Genomic DNA, 27,401 nt, shown 5'->3' on the forward strand with positions numbered 1-27,401 from the left:
CTCAATTGTTTGTGCGGGATTGGTGAAATACCCAATTGGTTTGAGCAAATATCCAATTACTTTTAAAAAGCCTTGGTAATAATATTAATTTTACCAAATTCAGATTTTCAGTACTAATTAAGACAAAAAGTGATGAGTAAATATCCAATTCCACCAAAAGCTTATCTGGAGCTCTGCATAGAATTTAACTAATTAATTAATGCTTCAACAATTATACTGGAGGAGTAAAGGTAAAGTTTGCTTCTGCTCATGAACTTTTCAAATGGGGGGCCCTTGGTCCCTTTTAGGGTCAGCTAGAGCTGAAACTATTAATATTTTTTAACGACAAAATCTCATAATCTCATGAACTGCTTAAGGTATTGGACCCCTAATAGTAATGTTTAAAAAATGACCTTTGCTTGGTATATTCTTAAAGTTGACCATGTTTTGCACTGTGTTGCAAATTTTAAACAACTTTTACCGCGCATTTTTTGTAAATTTTGTATAATTATGGTATTTCCTCAAGCTCGAGTAGAGACAAATTTCAATGTGATGACCACTATCTAAAACGTTTGCAGAAAAAATTCATTACAGCATTAATTTTGATAAAAGAAACATCAAACTATTGTTAAACAATTATAAAACACAAAATAAAACTGTAAATATCATTTTTAGCTCATCTGATTTTTTGAAAAAAAAATGATGAGTTATTGTCATCACTTGAGCGGTTGTCGGCGGCGGCGTTGCCTGGTTAAGTTTTATGTTTAGGTCAGCTTTTCTCCTAAACTATCAAAGCTATTGCTTTGAAACTTGGAATACTTGTTCACCATCATAAGCTGACCCTGTATAGCAAGAAACATAACTCCATCTTGCTTTTTGCAAGATTTATGGCCCCTTTTGTACTTAGAAAATATCAGATTTCTTGGTTAAGTTTTATGTTTAGGTCAATTTTTCTCCTAAACTATCAAAGCTATTGCTTTGAAACTTGGAATACTTGTTCATCATCATAAGCAGACCCTGTACATCAAGAAACATAACTCCATCTTGCTTTTTGTAAGATTTATTGCCCCTTTTGGACTTAGAAAATCAGTTTTCTTGGTTAAGTTTTATGTTTAGGTCAGCTTTTATCCTAAACTATCAAAGCTATTGCTTTAAAACTTGCAACACTTGTTCACCATCATAAGTTGACCCTGTATAGCAAGAAACATAACTCCGTCCTGCTTTTTGCAAGATTTATGGCCCCTTTTGGATTTAGAAAATATCAGATTTCTTGGTTAAGTTTTATGTTTAGGTCAACTTTTTCTCTTAAACTATCAAAGCTATTGCTTTGAAACTTGCAACACTTGTTCACCATCATAAGCTGACCCTGTACAGCAAGCAACATAACTCCATCCTGCTTTTTGCAATAATTATTGCCCCTTTTGGACTTAGAAAATCATTTTCTTGGTTGAGTATTATGTTTAAGTCAACTTTTCTCATAAACTATCAAAGCTATTGCTTTAAAACTTGCAAGAGTTTTTCAACATCATAAGTGGACACTGTACATCAAGAAACATAACTCTATCCTGTTTTTTGCAAGAATGATGGCCCTTTTTAGACTTAGAAAATCATGGGTAGGACAATATTTCTATTACACAAAAAAAATCAGATGAGCGTCAGCACCCGCAAGGTGGTGCTCTTGTTTTCTAGGGGGCCTCAGGTAAACAGATTTAATGATACAGAATTCTATCTCCAACATTGAAAAATTAAGGTCGAATCCTGTGGGTCTATTTTCAGTTTTGCTCACTTCATTCAAAAATAACCTTGGGGCAGAAGTAAAACCTGCCTGCATTTTTTCCACAATATGTAATCTAAAGAATGAAGGCAAAACAGAGAACTTTTACTGCATGTAACTCAGTATTTTTAAAGATGTCTGACTCTACCCCTTCTGATCCAGAGGCAAATTCACTTTGAACAGCAAGAAATCGCTTATAGAATGAAATTTTTCCACTTTTGTACACTACATTCATAATAAGTCTTGAAAGAAGTTAAAACTTACTAGAAAAAAAGGAAAATATGGAGAAAAAAATTTTGGTCCCAGTGGGGCTTGAACCTACGCCCCTCTGAAAATTGTAAAGTAGGTTTATGGTAGGAATTGAATATTCTTCAAAAAGGAGGTACTCTATTACGGGTCCAATACCTTAATGGATCTTTATCAAACCTAGTCTGTAGCATCATTATAAGGTCCTCTCTCAAGTTATTAGCTCACCTGAGCCAAAGGCTCATGGTGAGCTATTGTGACCGCTCAATGTCCGTCGTGCGTCATGCGTCGTCCGTCCGTCAAAATTTCCTAAAAAAATCTTCTTCTTTGAAACCACTGGGCAGAATTACACCAAACTTCACAGGAATGATCCTTAGGTGGCCCCCTTTCAAAATTGTTCAAAGAATTGAATTCCATGCAGAACTCTGGTTGCTATGGCAACCGAAAGGAAAAACTTTAAAAATCTTCTTGTCCAAAACCACAGGGCCTAGGGCTTTGATATCTGGTGTGTAGCATTATCTAGTGGTCCTCTACCAAAATTGCTCAAATTATCCCCCTAGGGTCAAATATGGCCCTGCCCTGGGGGTCACATTGTTTATATAGACTTATATAGGGAAAACTTTGAAAATCTTCTTGTACAAAACCACATGGCCTAGGGCTTTGATATTTGGTGTGTAGCATCATCTAGTGGTCCTCAACCAAGATTGTTCAAATTATTCCCCTAGGGTCAAATATGGCCCCGCCCCGGGGGTCACATGGTTTATATAGAGTTATATAAAAAAACTTTGAAAATCTTCTTGTACAAAACCGCATGGCCTAGGGCTTTGATATTTGGTATGTAGCATCATCTAGTGGTCCACTACCAAGATTGTTCAAGTTCTCCCCCTAGGGTCAAATATGGCCCCGCCCCGGGGTCACACGGTTTATATAGTGTTATATAGGGAAAACTTTGAAAATCTTCTTGTACAAAACCACATGGCCTAGGGCTTTGATGTTTGGTGTGTAGCATCATCTAGTGGTCCTCTACCAAGATTATTCAAATTATCCCCCTAGGGTCAAATATGGCCCCGCCCCAGGGGTCACAAGTTTTACATAGACTTATATAGGGAAAAAAGTTTAAAAATCTTCTTATCTGAAACCACAACTCTTAGACCTTTGATATTTGGTTTGTAGCATTGTCTTAAGGTCCTCAACCAAAATTGTTCAAATTGTACCCCTGGGGTGAAAAGTGGCCCTGCCCTGGGGGTCCCAAGTTTTATATAGACTTATATAGGAAAAAGCTTTAAAAATCTTCTTGTCAGAAACCATACTACCTAGGCTTTTGATATTTGGTATGATGCATTGTCTAGTAGTCCTCTACCAAAATTGTTCAAATTTTGCCCCTGGGGTTAAAAGAGGCCCTGCCCTGGGGTCACTTAGTTATTAGGAAAAATACTTAAAAAAATTATCTGATTCTATTTCCAAGACTATTCAATTATAATTACCTGATGACCCCAAGTAATATGGTGTCACTTGATTGTGACCTTGACCTACTGACCTTCTTTCTTGTTTTTTAAGATGCAGCCTTGAAATATTGATGACTTACACGGTTTTGCACACAAATCGTAAAACTGAATTTCATTGACCATGAATGTGACCTACTGACTTTCTTAATATTTTATCATCAGTTTGACATTTGAAACATGTAGCTCATATTACTCAGGTGAGCGATTCAGGGTCATCATGACCCTCTTGTTTTTCAAATAGGGACACTTGGCTAGAAATACATTTTAACAACTTCTTCGCATGAACCGCTTAATAGATTCCCATCAGAATTGGTCTATAACGTCATGATAAGGTCTTCTGTTCTTTTTGTTTGGCTTCTAGATCTGAAAATAGAAATCATTTTGTCCTTCAGCCTGCTAAATTTTTAAAATGGACTAGTCCATCATTCAGTTTAAGCAGTACCATTTATTATTCGAAGGGGTGGTCACTAAAATTTACCGACTGAACACAAATAGGGCAGACCATGATTAGACTGTACAGATGTGCAGGCTGATCTTGGTCTGCACTGGTTGCAATGGCAGTATCACTTGCCACCTGCAAGCTAAAGGTTATAGAACTTCTATTTATGAAACACTTGATTGATCTTCATCAAGAATGTCCTGAAGCATTCTTATAAAGGTCACCGTTAAAATTGTTCAATTTGGTATTCTTGGCCCCTTTAAGGTGACACTAGTATTAATGTAGAGAAGTCTTTGAATTACTTTTTCCTGTTGCACTGCTTGCTTGATCTCTAGCACACTTGTAAGGTCCTCACACAAATTTTGATGTAAATAGGGTCATTTGACCGGTGTTACGATTTTGTTTAAAATTGAAAAATTGAACTTTTCAATTTGAAATTTTATAAAAGTTTTTTACTTCCCAAATTTTAGAATAGGATATTTTTCCGCGAAATGGGGTTAACCGAAAAAATTAATAAGGCCCTTTTTACACCGATCACAGGACCGGTTTTATGAAACAGACCTTGACCCTCATTAAATTTTTTGCTAAAATGCAAGATACTGAGGGGGGAGGGGTGGGTTTTTGTAGGGTAAGAAAAAAAATCTTTAAAAAAAAATTTTTAAACTTAAAAAGTTAAAATTTTTCTTTTCATCACTTCGTTTTTTACTTACCATTTTTACGAATAGGATAGATTCCAAAAGTTCTTCTTTGGTGGCGGGAAATCTTTGCTGGTGATTGAGAAACATCTCTAATAATTTCCAATCTTATCCATTCATTTAAGTAAAACCAAATAAAACCCACATATTTATAGTTGGACCCCGTTTTTTCTGAACTAACTGTCCTTAAAATCCCCAAATTTTATATACAACTTGTTTAATTAACATTTAAAGGAATCCATTATATACCCTGGACCATACACATGCTATTATTATACCCCAAAAGAATATTTTTCTTGTATTTAATAATTTATCAAAAATCAAAGTTTCCAAATTGCAACTCGCAAAATTTTTTTCTGTCTTTGTTTTACCGAACTATTTAACATTTTTTTGTCCAGAACCGAGATCAACGTTGGTAAATAGAATTTTGTGAAAGTATTTTCCTTGGCCAATCGCTGCATCAAAGTAGGGGGACATGGGGTCCATTGAATGGCCCCCAAAAAGGGGTCCAATTCCCCTTGTTGAGTGTCCTTTTACTCTAAAGTTTTTTGAGTAACCCATTTTAACTAACAGTTACCAGCGTGCTATAGTTTTAGTAGATACAGGTTTGTTGGTTCACATAGTCAGAAATAACTTTGAAACCTCTTTACTTCAACACCCTGATTCTCGTTGCCTTTAAATACAAATACAAACCCGTTTGGGGTCCAAGTTTTCTGCCCTTTAAATGCGGGTAAAAAAATTACTCCCAAAATGTCCTGGTGGGGCCTGCTTGGATAACCCTGGCCGCAGAAGTGCCCCTTTTTTCTGCTTTCACCCAAACCTTCCCCCTATCTTAACGCTTGAATGTCGGCGCATCGTCGGAACTCGGATTGCTACAAAAAAAAACAATTTTCAAAGTGAGACATTTCGATAGCGACAAAAGGGTTCAAAAGGGCTTTTTCAAAACATTTTTAAAACTCTAAGTAAGCCCCACTCGGAAACCCATCTGTTACTTGGGGTCTCAAAATGAAAACACCTTTCAAAATTCAAATCAATCTGGGTCTTGGCCCACGGATACCTTTAAATCGTCTTCCCATGCAGACATCATAGACCTATACCTGAAATAGTGGGGTAGCAAAACCTTTGTCATATAAGAAGACTAGAAAATTGCGCAGTAAAACTAAAAGGGGCAGTATAGGGACTTTCTCCCGTTGACGACACCGCGTTTAAACCCTGTTGATTTGCAAATATGCGCTTGTGCCCCCTTTTTCCCCAGGACGCCAGGGTAAATTTCTTTGCCTTTTTGAAAAGCCTAAATTTTAAAAAGTCTGTTGGGCAGCCAAAAAGCCGTCAGATGAATATCTGCGGATTGGGATGGTATTTTGTGTTTTGGGTTGATGAAGTGATTGATTGTCTGGTAATCGTCTCGGAATTGTATTAAATTTGTAAAAAAGTCTGTGTACAATGTCTCGAGGCATTGGGGGTGCTTTAACAGTACTGACATTGAAATGTTTCATATGCTGCAATACCCTGGGTATCAGACAAATTGGGGTTGCTATGCAACATCCTGTTCCAAGGTAAAACAGAGCATCTAGGCGTATGCCTGGGATGTTGGGAGCAGGAACAGAAGTTTGGCAATTTGTGATTTCCCCAAAACAAACGATCATCATCGGTGTTCCGAAAATTGAAAAAAATTTGTTCAAAAATTTTGTTGTTCAGAGCCCATTTGATGCTCTGATTACTTTGCCGAAATTGGGTCCGCTAATGTTTTTGGGCCCCCGCAATAGGGGCGCTCTCAACTGAATATTGTGTTTCAGGGGCCAATGCACAGTTCCCAAGTTTGTAACAAAGGTCACTGTTTTGTCCCCCTGTTTGTTGATTTTTGGCAGATGCGAATTGCGCATCTGATAAAAACATTCTGATTCGGAGAAACGGCAAAAAATTTTTATCGTTGGATCACTGCTTCCCATCCCAGAACATTTATGGGGGCTTGTTTCTTGTCTGTGAAAAACCCCCCTTGAAAGTCAGATTGATTAGGTGCCCCCCAAATCCCTTTTTTGAGTTTCTGTTGTCATGCCCACTGATGAGAACCATTTCTGTAGGGATTGACCCATTTGATATTGGCTTCCTGTGACCCCAAAATTCGAGGGGCTTAAAATGTGGATACATGGAATTCAGCCCAACCCCTGTATGAGGTCCCCAAAAAATAAAGGAATGTGTTAAATGGGTCTCATAAACAGACGTGCATTTGGGTGAGGCCAATACAGGATGCCATCAGCCAGTAAATGTGGGAAAATTTTGGGCTGTGGATGCCCCCATTTCAGAACTTGAATTCCCAAAAGATTTGTCTAAACGTTTGGGGAGGAAACACACAACAGGTGCAGTTTGAAAAAAGCCCCTATGAATGAAAAGTCTGATTTGGGAACAAGTTGGATTTTTTTAGATTACAAAAAACCTATTTCCCAAACAGGAGGGGAAAACTGTCTCTCGTTTTTCTGGAAGTAATTTTTTTTTGGGGCATTGGCACAGCCAATCGTTAGATACGGGTGTTTTAGTTTTGCATTCTGAGGTAAGCTGTCACTACAGTTAAAACTTTTGTGAACCCCCCGAGGGCAATGTTGGGCCCGAAAATAGCATTTGAACTGGTATATTTCCCTTGATGAAAAAATCTCAGATATTTGCGAAAATTTTTGTGTATCGGAATTGCATGTAAGCGTCCGAAAGACTAAGAAAATGCCCAATTCCCCCGGTTGGACTGATTCAGCACTTTTGTTAATGTGTCCATTTTGAAGTGGTGTTTCCTCAGTATCATTGAGGGGGTTTGAGATTTAAAACCGGTCTTAACCCTCCTTTTTTTGGTTACCCGAAAAGCGTACTGTAAAACCTTCGTGTGCAAGATTTGGGGGTAAAATTTTTCTTGGCATCTTTTAAAAAGGAAAGGTCTGAACCTTTTTTCTTCCAAGACTGTGAACTTTTTTGATTTGCCTTGTTTCTTTTTTCCCCGGGACCAAGGGGGAATGAAAGAAACTCTAGTTTCGCCGTTCTAAAATTGTGTTAAATCCATTTGTCGTCGTTTATTTTTTTCCCAATTTTAAATAAAAATTTTGAGACGACCCCCCCCTGGTATCGGGGAAAACTTTGCCACTTTTTTTGACTCGGGTCAAAAAGGTTTTTTAGGTTGCAAAAAAGAACTTACGCCTTGTTTTTTTGGCTGACCAAAACCCACTTTCGTTTTTTAAAAGCCACCACGGGGAGTTGTACGGCAGGAACGCTGTGTGTTTTTTCCCACGGTAATAAAAACCCCTGTTCTGGGTTTTCTTAGGATCTGATGTCATTGTGTATTTGTGGGTTTGCGTTTTGTCCCTGATGCAGATTTTTTTAAAACCTTTCGGGGAAGGAAAAATCATTCAAATTTTTTTCCTCAATTTACTCTTTTCTTAAATTTTTTTGTAAAAATCTGTGCCGAAAACGCCTCGGCTTTTAAAAGGAAGGAAAAAAAACTGATGTGAGTGCCTTTGTAACCAATAAGCCAGTACTATAAAGTTGCTTTCTGCGAATCAGATGATGAAACGCCCCAGCTTGGCGATTGATCAAAGACTTAGCTAAAATAGAAATGTGCCCCTAACAGTTTGTATTGCAGCATAATATTTACACTTTCTGTTGTAACGTGTCCAAAAAAGCCCCCAAGGTTTTTGGGGATGTGAAAACAGAAATAATTTCCCCATCGCGGGCTAATGACCACTGTAGGCATACTTTTCAAAACCTTTCATTTTTTTTGAAATAAAGATGGGTGCTTGCCAAAAGAAAAGTTTCACATTGTGTTAGTTAAAGTAGTTCTTTACTTTGCAATTCTGTGGAACTTTAAAATAATTTTTCAAAGTCTGAGAATAGGAAAATTTTTCCTGTAGACACACGGTAAAAAGATAGTTTTATTTGGATGCGCCGCCCGCCAAGATTCTTTTCAAAGATCAATTGTTTTTTTTCCAGTAAAAGCCCAAACTGAAGATTTTATGTGGAAGTCCGCTCGGCCCCAAAATTTTTCCCTAATTGTTCACTTCAAAGACTCACTGTCTTCATAAAAATTTGGGGGACCTTTTTTTTCCCCAAAGGGAACTAGTCATTTATTTTTTTTTCACGAAAGATTTTTTAAAAAACGACATGTTCTTTTCACTTCGTAGTTTCGAAAAAACTAAAAGTGTCAAGAAAACTTTATTTTCATCTTTCCCAACACAAATAGAAAAAAGTGTCAATTTTTTCCCCGAAAATTCTCCGCGTAGGACTGAAAGAAAGTTCATCATTTTCCCCCTGTTGTGGTAAAGGATGAGTTTCTTTTCAATTTAAAATGGCCAAGACCGAAGTTGCCGAGAAATTAACACCAGTGGAAGACCACGACGCCGAACAAATTTTTTTGGTCAAAATTTAAAATTTCCCTTGTTAAAAGATAGTAGCACATTCCCCCATTTTCGACCCCATGCTCGCGAATTTCCCTTTGTTGAGAAAGCGAAGTAAAAAAATCGCGAATCTTGCTTTTAGTCCGCCCCTTGACGAGAATTTTTGGAGATTTGAGGAAGGATCATCCTCCGTAGTGGGATGGTCAACTAAACCCCCTTCCTCATAATCAATGCCGCTTCAGTCATTAATAAAAAATAATTCGTTTAAAACGGATTTATCGCGATTTTAAACCCCTAGTCGCAAAATTTTTAACTGGGTCAAGCGTCTGTTTACATAACCCCGGCATTGATCGGTGTCAAAGACCTTTTAATTTTTAGCGAGTATACCCTATTGCGGAATATACCCTATCGAAATTTTGGTAAGTAAAAACAAAATGTGAGAAATGCAGTCAGTTTAATATTAAAGGGTCAAAAGTATTGTCGGGTGGCGATCTAGGCCACTGTTCCCCTCATGTTAAGTGAAAAGGGGTAATGGGGGGGTTTATTTCGTATCAATTTACATGCAAAACCCAAAATGCTTGAACCGTACTTTAACACATAATTTGGATAATGTAATGTTAAAAAAAGGGATTGTACAATGGTACAAAAGACACAAACAGTGGAAGCTTGTTTTCTTGTTTATTCTAGTTGCTCCGATAGGCTATACATTTGGACCAATCGTAGCTAGTGATCCGGATTTTGATGCTGTATTGAGGTTTCGGTTTGTTGAACCAAAAGAAGCAAGTTCAGATGAAGGTTTTCCAGTGGACTCAAATAACTATGAATTCCAGGTTTGTATTTTTGCTATGCTGAATTTTAATTTCTTATCTATATCAGGTAGTGAGAAAGTAGCTAATAGCCAGTGAATCAAAAAAGAAACGACAACCTTTTTTGGGGTTTGACCTTTGCTAATAAAAAACCCCCCAAAAAATTTTATTATGAGCTTCGAAATTGGGAAAATTGGTAAACATATGCATTGATGGGGCTCTTTGTGGACCCGTGAGAAATGTTTTTAAAAATTTTGCAATTGACTTTGAAATTTTAAAACCTTTTTATTATAACTTCTCCTTGTCAGATTTTCGGGTAATTATTTTTGAGGTTATGCTGACAGGCCGGGCGGGAGGTGATAAACGGCCGTAAAAATAATAAAGGCCCGAGGGGCCCTTATGAAAATTCCCGGCCCATTTCACCTCCCCCCCCCCAGCTCTGGGTGTTTTTAAAGTCTTAATACATATGTTTTGGGTTTCATACGGGGGTAGATAAAAACTTCCCAGCTAAATTTCTTGAGGAAAAGGGGAGAAAAAAACATAAATTCGATTATGTATTATCAAGCTCATCAAATGGTTCACCCCTCTAAAAAATTCAAAAAAATATTGTTTCCCTTTTTTAAAAACGCTTTTAGCCATTCAAAGTTTTAAAAAAAAAGGTTTTTCTAAGACCCCACGTCGCTTTCCCCCCCCCATGTTGAAACGCTAGAATGATTAGTTTTGGGTCATTGGTTTCAAATGCCTGTGTTCACCCCGGGGGCCGATTAGATTGGTTTTCGGCCCCGGATGTGAAATCAGTGTTTAAGAAATAAATTTCTAAAAAGAATCATTTTTTTTATATAAAGTAATAGTAAAAGGTTCTCTTTGGATTTGAAAGTTCAGTTTTCATGCAATCCCCTGTTTTGTAAAAACTATTTAAAAAAGGGCTTTGAAACTTTTTTACACCGGGTTTGAAAAAAGGGGGGCCCCTATTCCCTGAACATTGCGGCGGCAAGCGGTCGGCGCCCAAAGCAGGTCCACTCACTAAGTCAGTTTTCATCCAATCTTCACCAAACTTGCTGACAATGTTTGTTTGCGTAATATCTCAGTCAGCTTCAATAACCAGCCAAATTCCCCTAGGCACTCTTGGATTATGGTCCTTGAATTACTTGAAAAACTGCGAATTTTGCCTTGTCTACTCTAAGTGGAACAGTTTTCAACTGATTTTCACCCAATCTGCCCAAAGAAATTGACTCTAAACGAAGATCTGGGATGACCCCTTCACATTATTTTGTAAATTTTGGATTTCCCAAAATTGCTACTTTATTTTTGCAAAACTATTTTTTTTTGAACCAATCAACGACTTGTTCGAAAAGCCAAAGAGTAAGAAAAAGTGCGTCGTCCAGGGGTCGAACCCGGACCCCTGCTTCTAAGAGTTCCCCACTGTGGCTAATGGCTATCTGACGTTTTGACATAGAATTGTTTTTACAAAAACCCAAAGGGTAAAAATTTGGTTTTTTAAGCTTGAAAAAAGTTGCAACTAAGCCTTATTTGGTAGCGGAAAGGTCTCAGAACGATGCTATAATAGTGGTCTTCGATCCTAAGCGTCGTAATAGGAGATGTATTTGTCAGATGATTTTCCCAAATGCTGACAAATTTTTTTTGTCATAATATCTCTGCCAGTTTGATAACAGCCGAATGGCCTTTTGGCACTCTTGGATTATGGCCCCTTTTTATAAAAAAAAAAACCCCAAAATTTGCCTTGTTGCCTCAAAGTCAAACAGTTTTTTTCCTTCTTCACCAAAAATTGTGACTGTCTGTGGGCAAAAATTCAGCAAGTTTGATAAAACCGCCAAATGCCCCCGGGCCCTTGGATTATGGCTCTTTAATTATCGAAACGCAAAAATTCCTTGGGTTTCCCTTCAAACATTTTGATACGATGGCATATGTTGGACAGTCTGCATCTTGTTATGATGTTTTTGAAACAAAAATTTTTTATTGTCGCTCCCCAAATTTTGGGTTAAAGGGTTTTTTATGTAAGCTGGTATCTCAGTAACCCTTGTGGGGAAAGGATTGAAACTTCACAACCTTTCACTTTAAAACTCCACATGCACAGGGTTTCCCTAATTATTTTTTCTTTTTTTACAAAATTATGCCCCCTTTTTTTTTTTGACTTAGAAATTCTTGGTTTTTTGGTTTTGTATGTAAGCTGGGATCTCGTAACCCCTTTTTGGGAATGGATTTAAATTCACACATTTTTCACTGGATAAATGACCCCATTGCACAGGTTTCCTAACTCTATTTTTTCCTTTTTACAAATTATGGCCCTTTTCGATTTGAAATTTTTGGTTTAAGGGGTTTTTTTTTTTTTAAGCTGGTTCTCAGTGACCATTGGGGAATGGATTGAAATTTACACCCCTTATTCACTGTGATAAACTGACCCACATTGCACAGGTTCCATAATCTATTTTGCTTTTTTTTTTAAAAAAATGCTCTTTTTTTGACTTAGAAATTTTGGTTTTAAAGGGTTTTTTTGTAAGTGGATTCAGTACCACAAATGGGAATGGATTGAAATTCCCACTTGTTCACTGTCATAAATTTTCATGCACTGTGCAGGTCCCATAAATTACTTTGCATTTTTTTTAAAATTTGCCCCTTTATCTGCTTAGGTTTTGGTTAAATTTTTGTATGTAAACGGTACTCAGTATCCCCTAATGGGAAAAGGATTGAAATTTTACACTTTTTAACTGTCAGAGGATAAGCCTGTTTAAAGGGTTTCCCTAACTCTTTTTCCCATTTTTAAAAATTATGCCCCTTTTTCGCTTTTTTATTCATTTAATGAAAGGCTGGCGTCCCCCCACGCTCTTGTTTTTTATCCCCCGCTGATGAAATCTGTGGGGGATTGAAATGGGGTTGTCCGTCCCTCATGTGCATCTGTGCCCAAACCACCCATTTTTTCAGTAATTGCGGGGAAATTTTATGAAACTTGAAATAAACATGAACCAACATACTGCGACGATGCCGTAAGTTTTTTTTTTTTTATTGGTCAATTTCCCCTTTTGGGTTTTGCCTTTATTTAATAAAAAAAAGCCCAAAAAAAGTCCCCTCCGCAGCCATTTTCGTAACTAGCAGGTGAATTTCATGAAATTGAAATAAATATGAAAAAATTATCCAATGATGCCATCAAATTTTTTTTTTGGATTGGTTAAATTTCCTTTGATTATTGCCCTTTTTTAAAGAAAAATCCATGTCTGCGCCATTTTCCATTAAAAAGTGGGAATTTTATAAACTTAAAATTAAAATGAATCAACTATGATGATTCTGTCATTCGATGATGTCGTCTTTTTTTTTTTTAATTGGTCAATTTTTTTTTTGGTTATTTTCCCCTTTAATTTTTTGAAAAACTACAGATTTTTAATAACAAACCAACCCAAATTTGGTAAAATTTATTAAATTCTTTCATTCTTTTCCATGAACTTTTTTTAAACAGTGAAAATTTTGTACCCACCTGGCCCACCTTTCTTTCTTCCCCCCCCCTCCCCTCCTTTCCCCCCCCCCCTCAAAAAAAATCTTTCCCTTTTTAAATTTTTATTTTTTTTTAACCTTCCATGATATTTATCAACATTAAAGTTGTATGTTCCCCCCCCCCACTCCTCCCCAGTCATCACCCCCCTCCCCACCCTACCCTTTTTTTTTTTTTTTTTTTTTATTTTAATTTCCATCCATTTTCAAATTTATAATCAACATCGGATCAGCAATAATCAAGTTTTGTACCCCCTTTTGCAGTCACCCCGCTGCCCCCCCCTCCCCCCAAAAAAAATAGATTCATTTTCTGTTAATTGATTTTGAAAATGAAAATTTTTTGCTTCTTTTTCTTCTTTTAACATCCTTAACTTTTTGCGGGGTTATTTTTTTTGCCATTCCCCGACCACAAAAACCCCTTTCGGCGGGGGGGTACCAATTAAAAGAATTTGTTGTTATTTTCGAATCTTTTCACTTTGGGTCCTAAAACGGCAGCCTTATTTTCAATAAAAAAATTGGATAGCAAGAAACTTTTTTTGTGTCATATGGAGTGAGGGTCGGAATTACACCAGTATTCCACGGGTTGGGCCCGGAAGAATTGTTATATTTATCCCCCATTCAACAGAGTGCCCCCTGTGTTCGATCCCTTTAGTCGGGACTGTACCTTGCGAAAGAGCAGCCATTGGAGTGTGATTATAAGCTTATGCTAGGATGAGAAGGAATTTAAAATCAAAAAAACATGACCAGCCAGAAAATGGTTCCGCAGAAAAAATTTTTCCCAAAAACCCAACTAAGGTTTGTTCCACCTCAAAATGGGTCAGTTAAAACACAAAATGTGAAACAGTAGAAAACCTGGGGCTACAATCTGTATTCCTGACTTTCAGGAAGTTCTTCCCGGGTGGGCTGTTTTTTAAGTAATATATAATGAATCCTTGTTGTCAATTTAAGCTTGAATTTTGACATTGACTTTGTTTCTGTTGTGAAATTTTAAAAGGGTAGTCCTTGATTTTTTTGCTTGATATCAATGTTGGAGAGCTTCCTACAGCTCCCGGGGTTTTTTTGTCCTTCCCTGTCAGCCTTTGGTTAGTTTTTTATCACTTTCTTTTATCTTTGTTTAATTATGCCCCCCTTAAAAAAGGAGGGGGTTTTTGTTTTGCAATGTCGTCGATCTGTTTGGGCGGTTTGATGTAGACCAATCCCTTCCCCTGATAACTCAAGAACGCTTTGGGCGGGGATCAGAAAGTTTATAGGGAAAGGTTTGGGCTCATGTGCAGATACCCGATTGATTTTGGAAACTGTATGTAAAGGTCAAGGTCACAGGACCCCGAACAGTTAAAAAGTTTTGGGTGGGTTAATCCGATTGTTGGATAGGATCGTGAAAGTTGATAGGAAAGGTTGCTGGCCGCAGATGAAAACTATTGATTTTGAGGGCGAGCAAAGGTCAAGGCACAGTGAAGGAACATAAAACGGTTTCTGGGTGTAATCAAGATTGTTGGGCCCAAGATAGGGAAAAATTTATGGGAGGGGTTTATATGACCAGCAGAGACCCCCATTTTTTTGAGGTCATTGGTTTAAAGTTTAAGGTTCAGATTGGCAGGAAAAGTAAACGGTTTTGGACAATAACTTGAGAACACTTTGGGCCCAAGGGTTGAAAGATGATAGAGAGGTTCAAAAATGACCAGCAGATGACCCCCTTTTTGATTTTTTTAAAGGGCATTAGGTCAAAGGTCAAGTTACGTGACCCAGAACTTTAAACAGTTTCCAGAAATAATTGAGAAGCTTTGGGCCTGGATCATGAAAATTGATGGGCTGACCCGTAGATGACCCCCCATAGATTTTGAGGTCTGTAGGCTAAAGGTCAAGGTCACATTGACCCGGAACAGTAAGACCCTTTCCGGACGATACCTTGAGAACGCTTGGGCCTAGGATCACTAAACTTAATAGGGAGGTTGATCATGACCAGCAGATGACCCCTGTTGATTTTGAGGTCATAGGTCAAAGCTCAATGTCACATTGAACCAGAACAGTAGAACTTTTGTTGACAGTGAGCAAATAATTTCTGTTCTTTGTGCAATTACTGAATGCATCAAGAGGGGCATTTCTTGTTTGACTTGATGGATTTCCTTCAAACTTAAAATAGTTGTTCCTCATCATCACCCACATCATATGGCACAAGGGTCATAACTGGCACCAATATTTCATGAATTATTCCACCTTTATAGCTCACCTGTAACAAAGTGACAAGGTGAGCTTTTGTGATCGTGTGGCGTCCGTCCCTGCGTAAACTTTTGCTTGTGACCACTCTAGAGGTCACATTTTTAGCTCACCTGTCACATAGTGACAAGGTGAGCTTTTGTGATCACCCTTCGTCCGTCGTGTGTCCGTGCATCCGTCCATCAACAATTTCTTGTCTGCACGATAGTGGTTTCATTTATGATTTTATTTTAACCAAACTTGCACATAACTTGTATCACCATAAGATCTCGATTCCTTTCTTGAACTGGCCAGATCCCATTATGGGTTCCAGAGTTATGGCCCCTGAAAGGGCCAAAATGAGCTATTTTGACCTTGTCTGCACAATAGCAGCTTTATTTATGATTTGATTTTTACCAGACTGGCACACAACTTGTATCACCATAAGATCTTGGTTTCTTTCTTGAACTGGCCAGATTCCGTTATGGGTTCCAGAGTTATGGCCCCTGAAAGGACCAGAATTAGCTATTTTGCCCTTGTCTGCACAATAGCAGCTTCATTTATGATTTGAATTTAATCAAACTTGCACAAAACTTGTGTCACCATAAGATCTCGGTTCCTTTCTTGAACTGGCCAGATCCCCGAATGGGTTCCGGAGTTATGGCCCCTAAGAGGGCCAAAATTAGCTATTTTGACCTTGTCTGCACAATAGCAACTTCATTTATGATTTGATTTTAACCAAACTTGCACACAACTTGTATCACCACAAGATCTTGGTTCCTTTCTTAAACTGGCCATATTCCATCATGGGTTCCAGAGTTATGGCCCCTTAAATGTCCAAAATTGGCTATTTTGGCTTTTGCAGCCATATAGAGACTTCATTTATGATTTTATTTGATACAGACTTCCAAAATCTCTTCAACAACAATAAATCTTGGATTCCATGACAAATCAGATCCAATCGTAGTTTCCAGAGTTATTTTATATCTGATTACTTCCCCTGATTGTAGTCAAAATTATATCAGTAAGTACTTACAGGACTTATTTGAAATTTTATTATTATCATTAGTTGGACCGAGCCAATCAGGGTAGATAACTATGGACTGATTTTATGTCAAATTACCTCCCATTATTTCAAATTAAAATGGGTATATCTTCGTAACTAATGAAGATAATGATCTGAAATTTCATTTATGTCAACAGATTTATTTGGCAGATCCTTCTTTTGTTAACTTACAATAATTTTCTTTTGAATTACTTCCCTTTTACGTTACTATAAATAGCATTTTTTTAGTAACTTTTTTATTTTTGGCTGTAGGGAAAAACTGAGACCACTTTTCTGTGGTACAACATGGATGGTACCTCCAATTTTTAGGTGTATTTTGACATATCTGTACCTTGTAAGAATTTTGTTTTTCTTTTTGGTTGAATTTCTTTCCTTTGTTGTTCCTGTCCTTTGGACTTAGATATTTTTTCTGAGGACCTTCTTGTCCTCAAGTGCAATGATAACAGGTGAGCGATATAGGGCCATCATGGCCCTCTTGTTCATGGGATCTTTATGAAAGTCAGTCAGAATGTTCATCTTGATGATATCTAGGTCAAGTTCGAAACTGGGTCATGTGCGGTCAAAAACTAGGTAAGTAGGTCTAAAAATAGAAAAACCTTGTGACCTCTCTAGAGGCCATATTTTTCATGAGATCTTCATGAAAATTGGTCAGAATGTTCACCTTGATGATATCTAGGTCAAGTTTGAAACTGGGTCATGTTGGGTCAAAAACAGGTCAGTAGGTCTAAAAATAGAAAAACCTTGTGACCTCTCTAGAGGCCATATTTTTCAATGGATCTTCATGAAAGTTGGTCAGAATGTTCAACTTGATGATATCTAGTTCAAGTTTGAAACTGGGTCACGTGGCTTCAAAAACTAGGTAAGTAGGTCTAAAAATAGAAAAAACCTTGTGACCTCTCTAGAGGCCATATTTTTCAATGGATCTTCATGAAAATTGGTCAGAATGTTCACCTTGATAATATCTAAGTCAAGTTTGAAACTGGGTCACGTGGGGTCAAAAACTAGGTCAGTAGGTCTGAAAATTGAAAAACTTTGTGACCTCTCTAGAGACCATATTTTTCATGGGATCTTTATAAAAATTAGTCAGAATGTTCACCTTGATGATACCTAGGTCAAGATCGAAACTGGGTCACGTGCGGTCAATAACTAGGTCAGTAGATCTAAAAATAGGAAAACCTTTTGACCTCTCTAGAGGCCATATTTTTCAAGAGATCTTCATGAAAATTGGTCAGAATGTTCATCTTGATGATATCTATGTCAAGTTTGAAACTGGGTCACGTGCGGTTAAAAACTAGGTCAGTAGGTCTAAAAATAGAAAAACCTTGTGACCTCTCTAGAGGCCATATTTCTCAACGGATATTCATGAAAATTGGTGAGAGTGTTTAGCTTGGTGATATCTAGGTCAAGTTTGAAACTGGGTCATGTGCGGTCAAAAACTAGGTCAGTAGGTCGAAAAATAGAAAAACCTTGTTACCTCTCTAGAGGCCATATTTTTCTTGAGATCTTCATGAAAATTGGTGAGAATGTTCACCTTGATGATATCTAGGCCAAGTTCAAAAGTGGGTCACGTGCCTTCAAAAACTAGGTCATTAGGTCAAGTAATAGAAAAACCTTGTGACCTCTCTAGAGGTCACATTTTCAATCGATCTTCATGAAAATTGGTCAGAGTTTTATATCTTGATGATATCTAGGTCACATGTGCTCAAAAACTAGGTCACTTTGTCAAATAATAGAAATAACGATGTCATACTCAGTTCAACACTGGGTCATGTGGGGATAGGTGAGCGATTCAGGACCATCATGGTCCTCTTGTTACTTAGAATTTCAGGTTAAAGTTTTGCTGCACTTCCACTCTATCTTATTTATTCCTAAATGGATTAGATTCAAACTTAAAATAGTTGTTCCACATCATCTCCTACATCATATGACACCAGGCCCATAATTCTGCTACCAATATTTCATAAATTAACACCCCCGCACCTTTTTTACTTAGAATTTCAGTTAAAGTTTTGATGCACTTCAAACTTAAAATAGTTGTTCAACATTATCACTCACATTATATGAAACAAAGATCATAACTCTTGCACCAATATTTCATGAATTATCTCCCCTTTTTACTAAGAATTTCAAGTTAATGTTTTGATACACTCTCACTCTTTCCCAGTTATTACTAAATTGATTTGATTCAAACTTAGAATAGTTGTTCCTACTTATCACCCACATCATATGGCACAAGGGCCATAACTCTGGCACCAATTTGTCATGAATTATGCCCCGTTTTATTTAGAATTTATGGTTAATTTTCATGCATTTTCACTGTATCTCAGTTATAACGAAATGATTCAAACTTGAAATAGTTGTTACTCATCATCACCCATATCATATGATACAAGGTGTATAACTCTTGCACCAATACTGTTATAAATTGTGCCCTCTTTTTGCTTAGAATTATACTTATATAGTGTTTTTATACACTTTATCTTTACCTCTCTTATTACTTAATATTTTTGACACAGATTCAAGCTATTGTGCAGTATCTTCATCCGCCATTGGAGTCATTAAACACTCCAGTGACAGCTCCAGTTTCCTCAGATGTGCCCAGTTTCACTATCTAGCATCGAAATAGTTGAGGGCACTGTCTTCTGTGACAGCTCTTGTTTGTTAGACCCATTTGAAAATATAAGTCCTACTGAGTCAGTTCTCACAATAGGCTTCTTGGGCAAATTTTTTCTGAGGACATTTCTGCATGTAAAAAAGTGCTACTATAGCCTATCTTAAGATTTACCTATTTTCAATCGTATTGCCAAATAAAATGTCATGACGCTACATCTTTCACAGTTTGCAAGTTTAAATCAACCTTAAGGAAGACAATAGTGCTTACTGTTTAACGCTTTATACAAAATATGTAATAATTTCTTTTAGAGATTTATGCAACATATATAACCATGCCATACATGTGATAAGTTCAAAATCCCAAAACTGGAGGTTTGCCATTTTTCAGCTGGAGTTGGGGTCTCAAAACTGGAGGTTTTTTATCAACATAAATTAAGCACGCGGACACAAAACTTAGAGACAAAATCCAACATTTTAGGCAACACAATAACGTATAAGTCTACACCAAAAGAAACAATCCTTATAACTCTTGATTTGAATTTTGACAGAGTTATGCCACTTTTTAACTTACATTTTTTTGTTAAAGTTTTATATAATGTCCAGTATCTCTGTTACATTCAAAGCTATTGACTATTATGCCCCTTTTGCTGGCAAAGCTTTGATTCAAAGTCAATCACTGAGAAAAGTCGAGCATGCTGTCTTACAGAAGCTCCCTCTTGATCCAACTTTAAACTTTCTTAACAGATTAAATTCGTAGAAACAAAGTCTCAATTTAGGTCTGAAATGGTGGTGAAAATGCATTAACATTATCCTACTCGAGGATTCTAAATTGGTCTGAACACAACTCCTAAATTATGTAAATTCCTTACCCCACCCACTTTCGTATAAAATACTGGTCATTAATGATTTTGACATGAAAAACAGAAAACAGAAATGCATCAACATGTATTTACCCTTACCAAAATAATGTAGATTGATGTTATGAAATAAATGAGTGTGTTTTTTCATCCAGTTTTCAATGAAATAAGTCCGATTTTAGAAGCAAATTAAATCGGTAAACATTGGAAGAAAATGGCCTATCTGCATAAGGGGTAAGAACTTTCATGTTCTAAAAATAGTATTAGGTTGGTTTTTCCAACAATTATTTATGTGATTTTATTACCGAACAAAACTTTTCTTTGAATAATCAAAACTTCATTTCAGCTGGGAATTATTTCTTATGACTGGGAGTTATTTTTTGCTTCAAATTGGTAAAAATTGGAGCCTAATTGGCATTGAGAATGAGCCGATATTTGGCACCATGAGACAGGTGGAAAAGACCCTGCTTGTCTAATCCCTTATCAAAACAAACAATTAATCATGTTATCAAAATTCACCTGTGAAAAACAACTCTTTCCTCCAGCTACATGTGTGTCAAACATGTATAATACACAACAGTCAGTGACACTCTGATTTAGTGTATAAACATGTTTGGCACTCTTCGGTAATTATCAACTCAGTCATAATTTTTTTTTTTTGAAAAGTGGGAGAAATATGGTTTTGGTCGGGAGATGGGAGGCAAGGTGAAAAAATCGGGATTTTGACCCTCGCGTGCGGGAGATCACATGTATGAACCATGCATTATTGTAGGTTTTCCAGGTAAATGACATGAGTCACTCCCACCTAAGCAGACCTACAGACTTACCTTAATTGAAAGACATTTCAATTTGCATTATATAATTATATATTATCTAAATACTCGCATGAAAGTCACAAACGTTTACTGATTTTCCAATGAAAATTTAATTTTTGTCATTATCAAAACTGGGAAAGTTATGATTTCTTTCTTGCACCTCTTGACCCCTGTAGAATAATGTATAACTTATATCTAAAAAAAAAAAAGAATAAATTTTGAGTGTAGTATCTTTATTTTGCAGGTTCAGTAAGCATTATCAATAGGATTGACTTTGATGGTCCCCAAAGAGTGTTTAGGTCATACTTCAATGTTACGGTCACAGATGCCGGAGAACCAGCATTGACTGCAGATGCATATGTAACTGTCATTTTTAGAAATATAAATGACAATTTCCCAGAATTTGTAGACCCGGTAAGTGACACAGACCAGGCAATATTCATCAACATTTTAACCCTTGCTATGCTGGACATGATTGGTTCTGCCTTTGTGACCAGTGTAGATAATGATTAGCGCCTGCACGGCCTTGCAGTCTCATCACTGTCTGCCATTCAGTTAGTATCTTTTAGTAAGCACTCCTTTTTAGCTCACCTGTCAAGAAGTGACAAGGTGAGCTATTGTGACCGTTTGATGTCCGTCGAGCGTCAACAATTTGTAAAAAAATCTTCTTGAAAACCACTGGGCAGTATTACACCAAACTTCACAGGAATGATCCTTGGGTGGCCCCCTTTCAAAATTGTTCAAAGAATTGAATTCCATGGAGAACTCTGGTTGCCATGGCAACCGAAAGGAAAAACTTTAAAAATCTTCTTCACAAAAACCAGAAGCTCTAGAGCTTAGATATTTGGTGTGAAGCATTGCCTAGTGGACCTCTACCAGATTTTTTCAAATCATGACCCTGGGGTCAAAATTGACCCCGCCCCAGGGGTCACTTGATTTTACATAGGAAAATCTTAAAAAATCTTCTCAAAAAGCAGAATCCCTAGAGCTTAGATATTTGACATGTAGCATTGCCTAATGGACCTCTACTAAAGTTGTTCAAATCGTGACCTCCGAGTCAAAATTGACTCCGCCCCCAGGGGTCACTTGATTTTACATATAAAAATTTTCAAAAAATTTCTAAAAATAAACCAGAAGGCCTAGAGCTTAGATATTTGAAATGTAGCATTGCCTAGTGGACCTCTACAAAATTGTTTAAATCATGACCCCCAGGGTCAAAATTGACCCCGCCCCAGGTGTCACTTGATTTTACATAGGAAAAATTAAAAAATTTCTTCTCAAAAACCAGAAGCCCTAGAGCTTAGATATGTGGTGTGAAGCATTGCTTATTGGACCTCTACCAAGTTTATTCAAATCATGACCCCGGGGTCAAAATTGACCCCGCCCCAGGGGATACTTGATTGTACATATGAAAATCTTCAAAAAATTTCTAAAAATAAACCAGAAGGCCTAGAGCTTAGATATTTGACATGTAGCATTGCCTAGTGGACCTCTACTAAAGTTGTTCAAATCATGACCCCCAGTGTCAAAATTGACCCCGCCCTAGGGGTCACTTGATTTTACATATGAAAATCTTCAAAAATTTTCTAAAAATAAACCAGAATGCCTAGAGCTTAGATATTTGACATGTAGCATTGCCTAGTGGACCTCTACTAAAGTTGTTCAAATCATGACCCCCCAGGGTCAAAATTGACCCCGCCCTAGGAGTCACTTGATTTTACGTATGAAAATCTTCAAAAAATTTCTAAAAATAAACCAGAAGGCCTAGATCTTAGATATTTGACATGTAGCATTGCCTAGTAGACTTCTACAAAATTTGTTAAAATCATGACCCCCGGTGTCAAATTGGCTCCGCCCCATGGGGTCACTTGATTGTACATAGAAAAATCTTCAAAATTTTCTTAAAAAAACCCCAGAAGGCCAGAAGAGCTTATATATTTGATATGTAGCATTGCCTAGTGGACCTCTACAAAATTTGTTCAAATCTTGACCCCCCAGGGTCAAATTGACCCAGCCCCAGGGTTACTTGATTGTGCATAGGGAAATCTTCATAAATTTGCTAAAAATAAAGCAGAAGGCCTAGATCTTAAAGCTTTAGCTAAGAAATTTGTTCAAGCAAGCAACTCTACTCAGGTGAGCGATATAGGGCCATCATGGCCCTCTTGTAATAGTAAATGGTACTGTCCAAATTGAAAGACTCATTATAGAAATTTAGCAGAGTAAGCGTTAAGTCTTTAAGATTTAAGCTTAAACTTGTCATACTGGATTGTTAGCTATTACATATGCACAGAGTGCTCATGATTCACTTTAAGGATCTTTGGATGTCTGCTAGCAGTTCTTGGTTGATTTATAAGAAGTCCCAATCAGGTTCATAAATGAGCTGTTTGCTTTTAAACCTTATTGCAATAAGAGAAACTGTTAGCAAGCAGTATGGATCCTGACCAGACAGCGTGGATGCGCAGTCTAGTCTAGATCCATATTGGTCGCAAACGCACTATGTTGGTTTTCTCATGGCGTGGCTCAGTTGTCCAGAAAATAGCATTCAGTTCTTTTATTTACTTTTTTAGCTGACCTGTCACCTAGTGACAATGTGAGCTTTTATAATTGCCCTTCGACTGTCGTCCTTCTTCCGTCCGCAATTTCTTGTGAACACGATAGACCACATTTTGCAGTTGATTTTAATCGAACTTGCCCACAATGTGTATTGGGGTAATATCTCAGTTCCTTTCAAAAACAGGCCAGATCCATCCATGTGTTCTAGAGTTATGGCCCATTAAAGGCCCAAAATTTGCTAATTTGGCTTATGAACATGATAGAGACCACACTTTGCTATCAGTTTTAATTGTACCCCCGACAACAAAGTTGTAATGGGGGGTATATACTGGTTTCAGGTTGTCTGGCCATCTGTCTGTCTGTCCGTAGACACAATCTTATGCGCACCATCTCTCCTCATCTGCTTGACACAATTTAATGAAACTTCACACAAGTGATCAGTAACAACAGTAGTTGTGCATGGGGCATGTAAGGTTCTTTCAGAAAAAAAATTGAAGAGTTACGGGACTTTGTTTTTTGTTACTATACTATATACATAGACAAAATCTTGTGCGCACCATCTCTCCTCATCCGCTTGACAGAATTTAATGAAACTTCACACAAGTGATCAGTAACAACAGTAGTTGTGCATGGGGCATGTTAGGTTCTTTCAGAAAAAAAATTTGCAGAGTTACGGGACATTGTTTTTTGTTACTATACTATATACATAGACACCATCTTGTGCGCACCATCCCTCCTCATCACCATCTCTCCTCATCCGCTTGACACAATTTGTCTGTCCGTAGACACAGTCTTATGCGCACCATCTCTCCTCATCCGCTCGACACAATTTAATGAAACTTCACACAAGTGATCAGTTACAACAGTAGTTGTGCATGGGGCATGTTAGGTTCTTTCAACAAGAAAAATGGCAGAGTTATGGGACTTTGTTTCTTGTTAACATACTATGTACATACAGTCTGCATATGCAATCTTGTGCGTGCCTAATCTTTCGAACCCTTGCACACAATTTAATGAAACTTCACACAAGTGATCAGTACCAGCCCTAGTTGTGCATGGTGCATGTTACGTTCTTTTAGATAAATATTCTGCATAGTTATGGGACTTTGTTTTTTGTTACTATACTGTATACATACAGTCTATATACATACAGTCCACATAATAATGCAATCTTGTGTGTGTCAAATTGCAATGTACTGTGTCAGTGCATGCGGGGGGTACATTCATCACCCTTAGTGATAGCTCTAGTTGTACCCCCTGACAACAAAGTTGTAAGGGGGGGTATACTGGTTTCAGGTTGTCTGTCTGTCTGTCTGTCCATCCGTCTGTCTGTCCGTAGACACAATCTTGTGCGCACCATCTCTCCTCATCCCCTTGACACAATTTAATGAAACTTCACACAAGTGATCAGTAACAACAGTAGTTGTGCATGGGGCATGTTAGGTTCTTTCAGAAAAAAAACTTGCAGAGTTATGGGACTTTGTTTTTTGTTACTATACTATATACATAGACACAATCTTGTGCGCACCATCCCTCCTCATCCACTTGACACAATTTAATGAAACTTCATACAAGTGATCAGTAACAACAGTAGTTGTGCATGGGGCATGTTAGGTTCTTTCAGAAAAAAAAATTGCAGAGTTATGGGACTTTGTTTTTTGTTACTATACTATATACATAGACACAATCTTGTGCGCACTATCTCTCCTCATCCACTTGACACAATTTAATAAAACTTCATACAAGTGATCAGTAACAACAGTAGTTGTGCATGGAGCATGTTAGGTTCTTTCAGAAAAAAAATTTGCAGAGTTACGGGACTTTGTTTTTTGTCACTAAACTATATACATAAACACAATCTTGTGCGCACCATCTCTCCTCATCCCCTTGACACAGTTTAATGAAACTTCACACAAGTGATTAGTAACAACAGTAGTTGTGCATGGGGCATGTTAGGTTCTTTCATCGACAAAAATTGCAGAAATTGCAGAGTTACGGGACTTTTGTTTCTTGTTAACATACTATGTACATACAGTCTGCATATGCAGTCTTGTGCATGCCTAATCTTCTGAACCCTTGCACACAACTTAATGAAACTTCACACAAGTGGTCAGTACCAACCCTAGTTGTGCATGGTGCATGTTACGTTCTTTTAGATAAATATTCTGCATAGTTATGGGACTTTGTTTTTTGTTACTAAACTGTATACATACAGTCTATATACATACAGTCCACATAATTATGCAATCTTGTGTGCGTCAAATTGCAATGTATTGTGTCAGTGCATGCGGAGGGTACATTCATCGCCTTTAGTGATAGCTCTAGTTAAACTTGCACACAACTTGTGTTTGCATAATATTTAGTTCCTTTTGAAAACTGGCCAGATCCCACCATGAGTTCCAGAGTTATGACCTCTTCAAGGGCCAAAATTTGCCTTTTTAGCTCACCTTTCACATAGTGACAAGGTGAGATTTTGTGATCTCCCTTCGTCCGTCATCCGTCCCTCCGTCGTCCTTTCACAATTTCTTGTGAATGCGATAGAGAACACAGTTTGCAATCAATTTTAATAAAACTTGCACACAACTTGTACGGGCATAATATCTCGGTTCCTTTCAATAACTGGCCAGATCCCATCATGGGTTCTAGAGTTATGGTCCCTTAAAGGGACAAAATTTACTATTTTTGGCTTGTGAACATGACAGAGACCACATTTTGCAATCAACCTAATCAAATCTGCACACAAGTTGTATTGGCATAATATCTCAGTTCCTTTCGAAAACTGGCCAGATCCCTTTATAGGTTCCAGAGTTATTGCCCTTTAAAGGGCCAAAATTTGCCATTTTTGGCTTGTGAACACGATAGAGATCACATTTTGCAATCAACTTTAATCAAACTTTCACACGGCTTGTATTGGCATAATATCTCGGTTTCTTTTGAAAACTGGCCAGATTCCATCATGGGTTCAAGAGTTATGGCCCCTTAAAGTGGCTAAATTTGCTATTTTTGGCTTGTGAACACGATAGATACAACATTTTGCAATCAAACTTGCACATAACTTGTATTGGCATAATATCTCGGTTCCTTTCGAAAACTGGCCAGTTCCAATCATGGGTCTCAGAGTTATGGCCCCTTTAAGGGCCAAAATTTGCTATTTTTTGCTTGTGAACACGATACAGACAACATTTTGCAATCAACTTTAATCAAACTTGCACACAACTTGTATTGGCATAATATCTTGGTTCTTTTCAAACACTGGCCAGATCCCATCATGGGTTCCAGAGTTATGGCCCCTTAAAGGGCCAAAATATGCAATTTTGGGTTTTGCAGCCATATAGAGAGATCATTTATGGTTTGATTTGATACAAACTTGCAAAATATCTTCAACAACAATAAATCTTGGATTCCATGATGAATCTGTCAGATTCAGTCATAGGTTCTGGAGTTATTTTATATCTGATTACCTCCCCTGATTTTAATCAAAATGGATTTATATCAGTAAGTACTTATAGGACAGACACATTTGAAATTTCACTATTGCCATTAGTTGGACTGAGACAATCAGGTAGATAACTATGGACTGATTTTATGTTAAATTACCTGCCTTTATTTCAAATTAAAATGGGTATATCTCCGTAACTAATGAAGATACTGATCTGAAATTTCATTTATGCCATCAGATAGACTTGGACAATCAGTGAAGATACATATTGACTGAATTTATGACAAATTACCTCCCTTTATTTTTTATGTAAGTGAATATACCTAGCAGCTTCTAATGAGATTGGTTTGAAACGTTATTTATGTCTTCCATGGTAAGAAATTTCTACTTTTACTTACTTTTCTAATATATTGTTGTAAAGGCTTGTACTCTGTATCTTCTACATGCATATACCAATGCATGATTACCTTCCCTGATTTTAATAAAAATGGATTTATCTCAGTATTTATAGGACTCATTTGAGATTTCATTATTGTCATTAGTTGGACTG

General features: G+C 37.3%; 1 protein-coding gene across 1 annotated transcript in view; it reads left to right on the forward strand.

Moving 5' to 3' along the window:
* LOC123561964 (cadherin EGF LAG seven-pass G-type receptor 2-like) overlaps positions 1–27,401 on the forward strand; it is a 73,604-nt gene that overhangs the window by 5,472 nt on the left and 40,731 nt on the right. The window contains exons 4-5 of the mRNA XM_053524421.1: positions 9,696–9,838; positions 21,088–21,273. Coding sequence (XP_053380396.1) covers positions 9,696–9,838; positions 21,088–21,273 — 329 coding nt within the window. The remainder of the gene's footprint in view (positions 1–9,695; positions 9,839–21,087; positions 21,274–27,401) is intronic.

Source organism: Mercenaria mercenaria, chromosome 2 (assembly GCF_021730395.1).
Source record: "Mercenaria mercenaria strain notata chromosome 2, MADL_Memer_1, whole genome shotgun sequence".
NCBI classification, from domain to species: domain Eukaryota; kingdom Metazoa; phylum Mollusca; class Bivalvia; order Venerida; family Veneridae; genus Mercenaria; species Mercenaria mercenaria.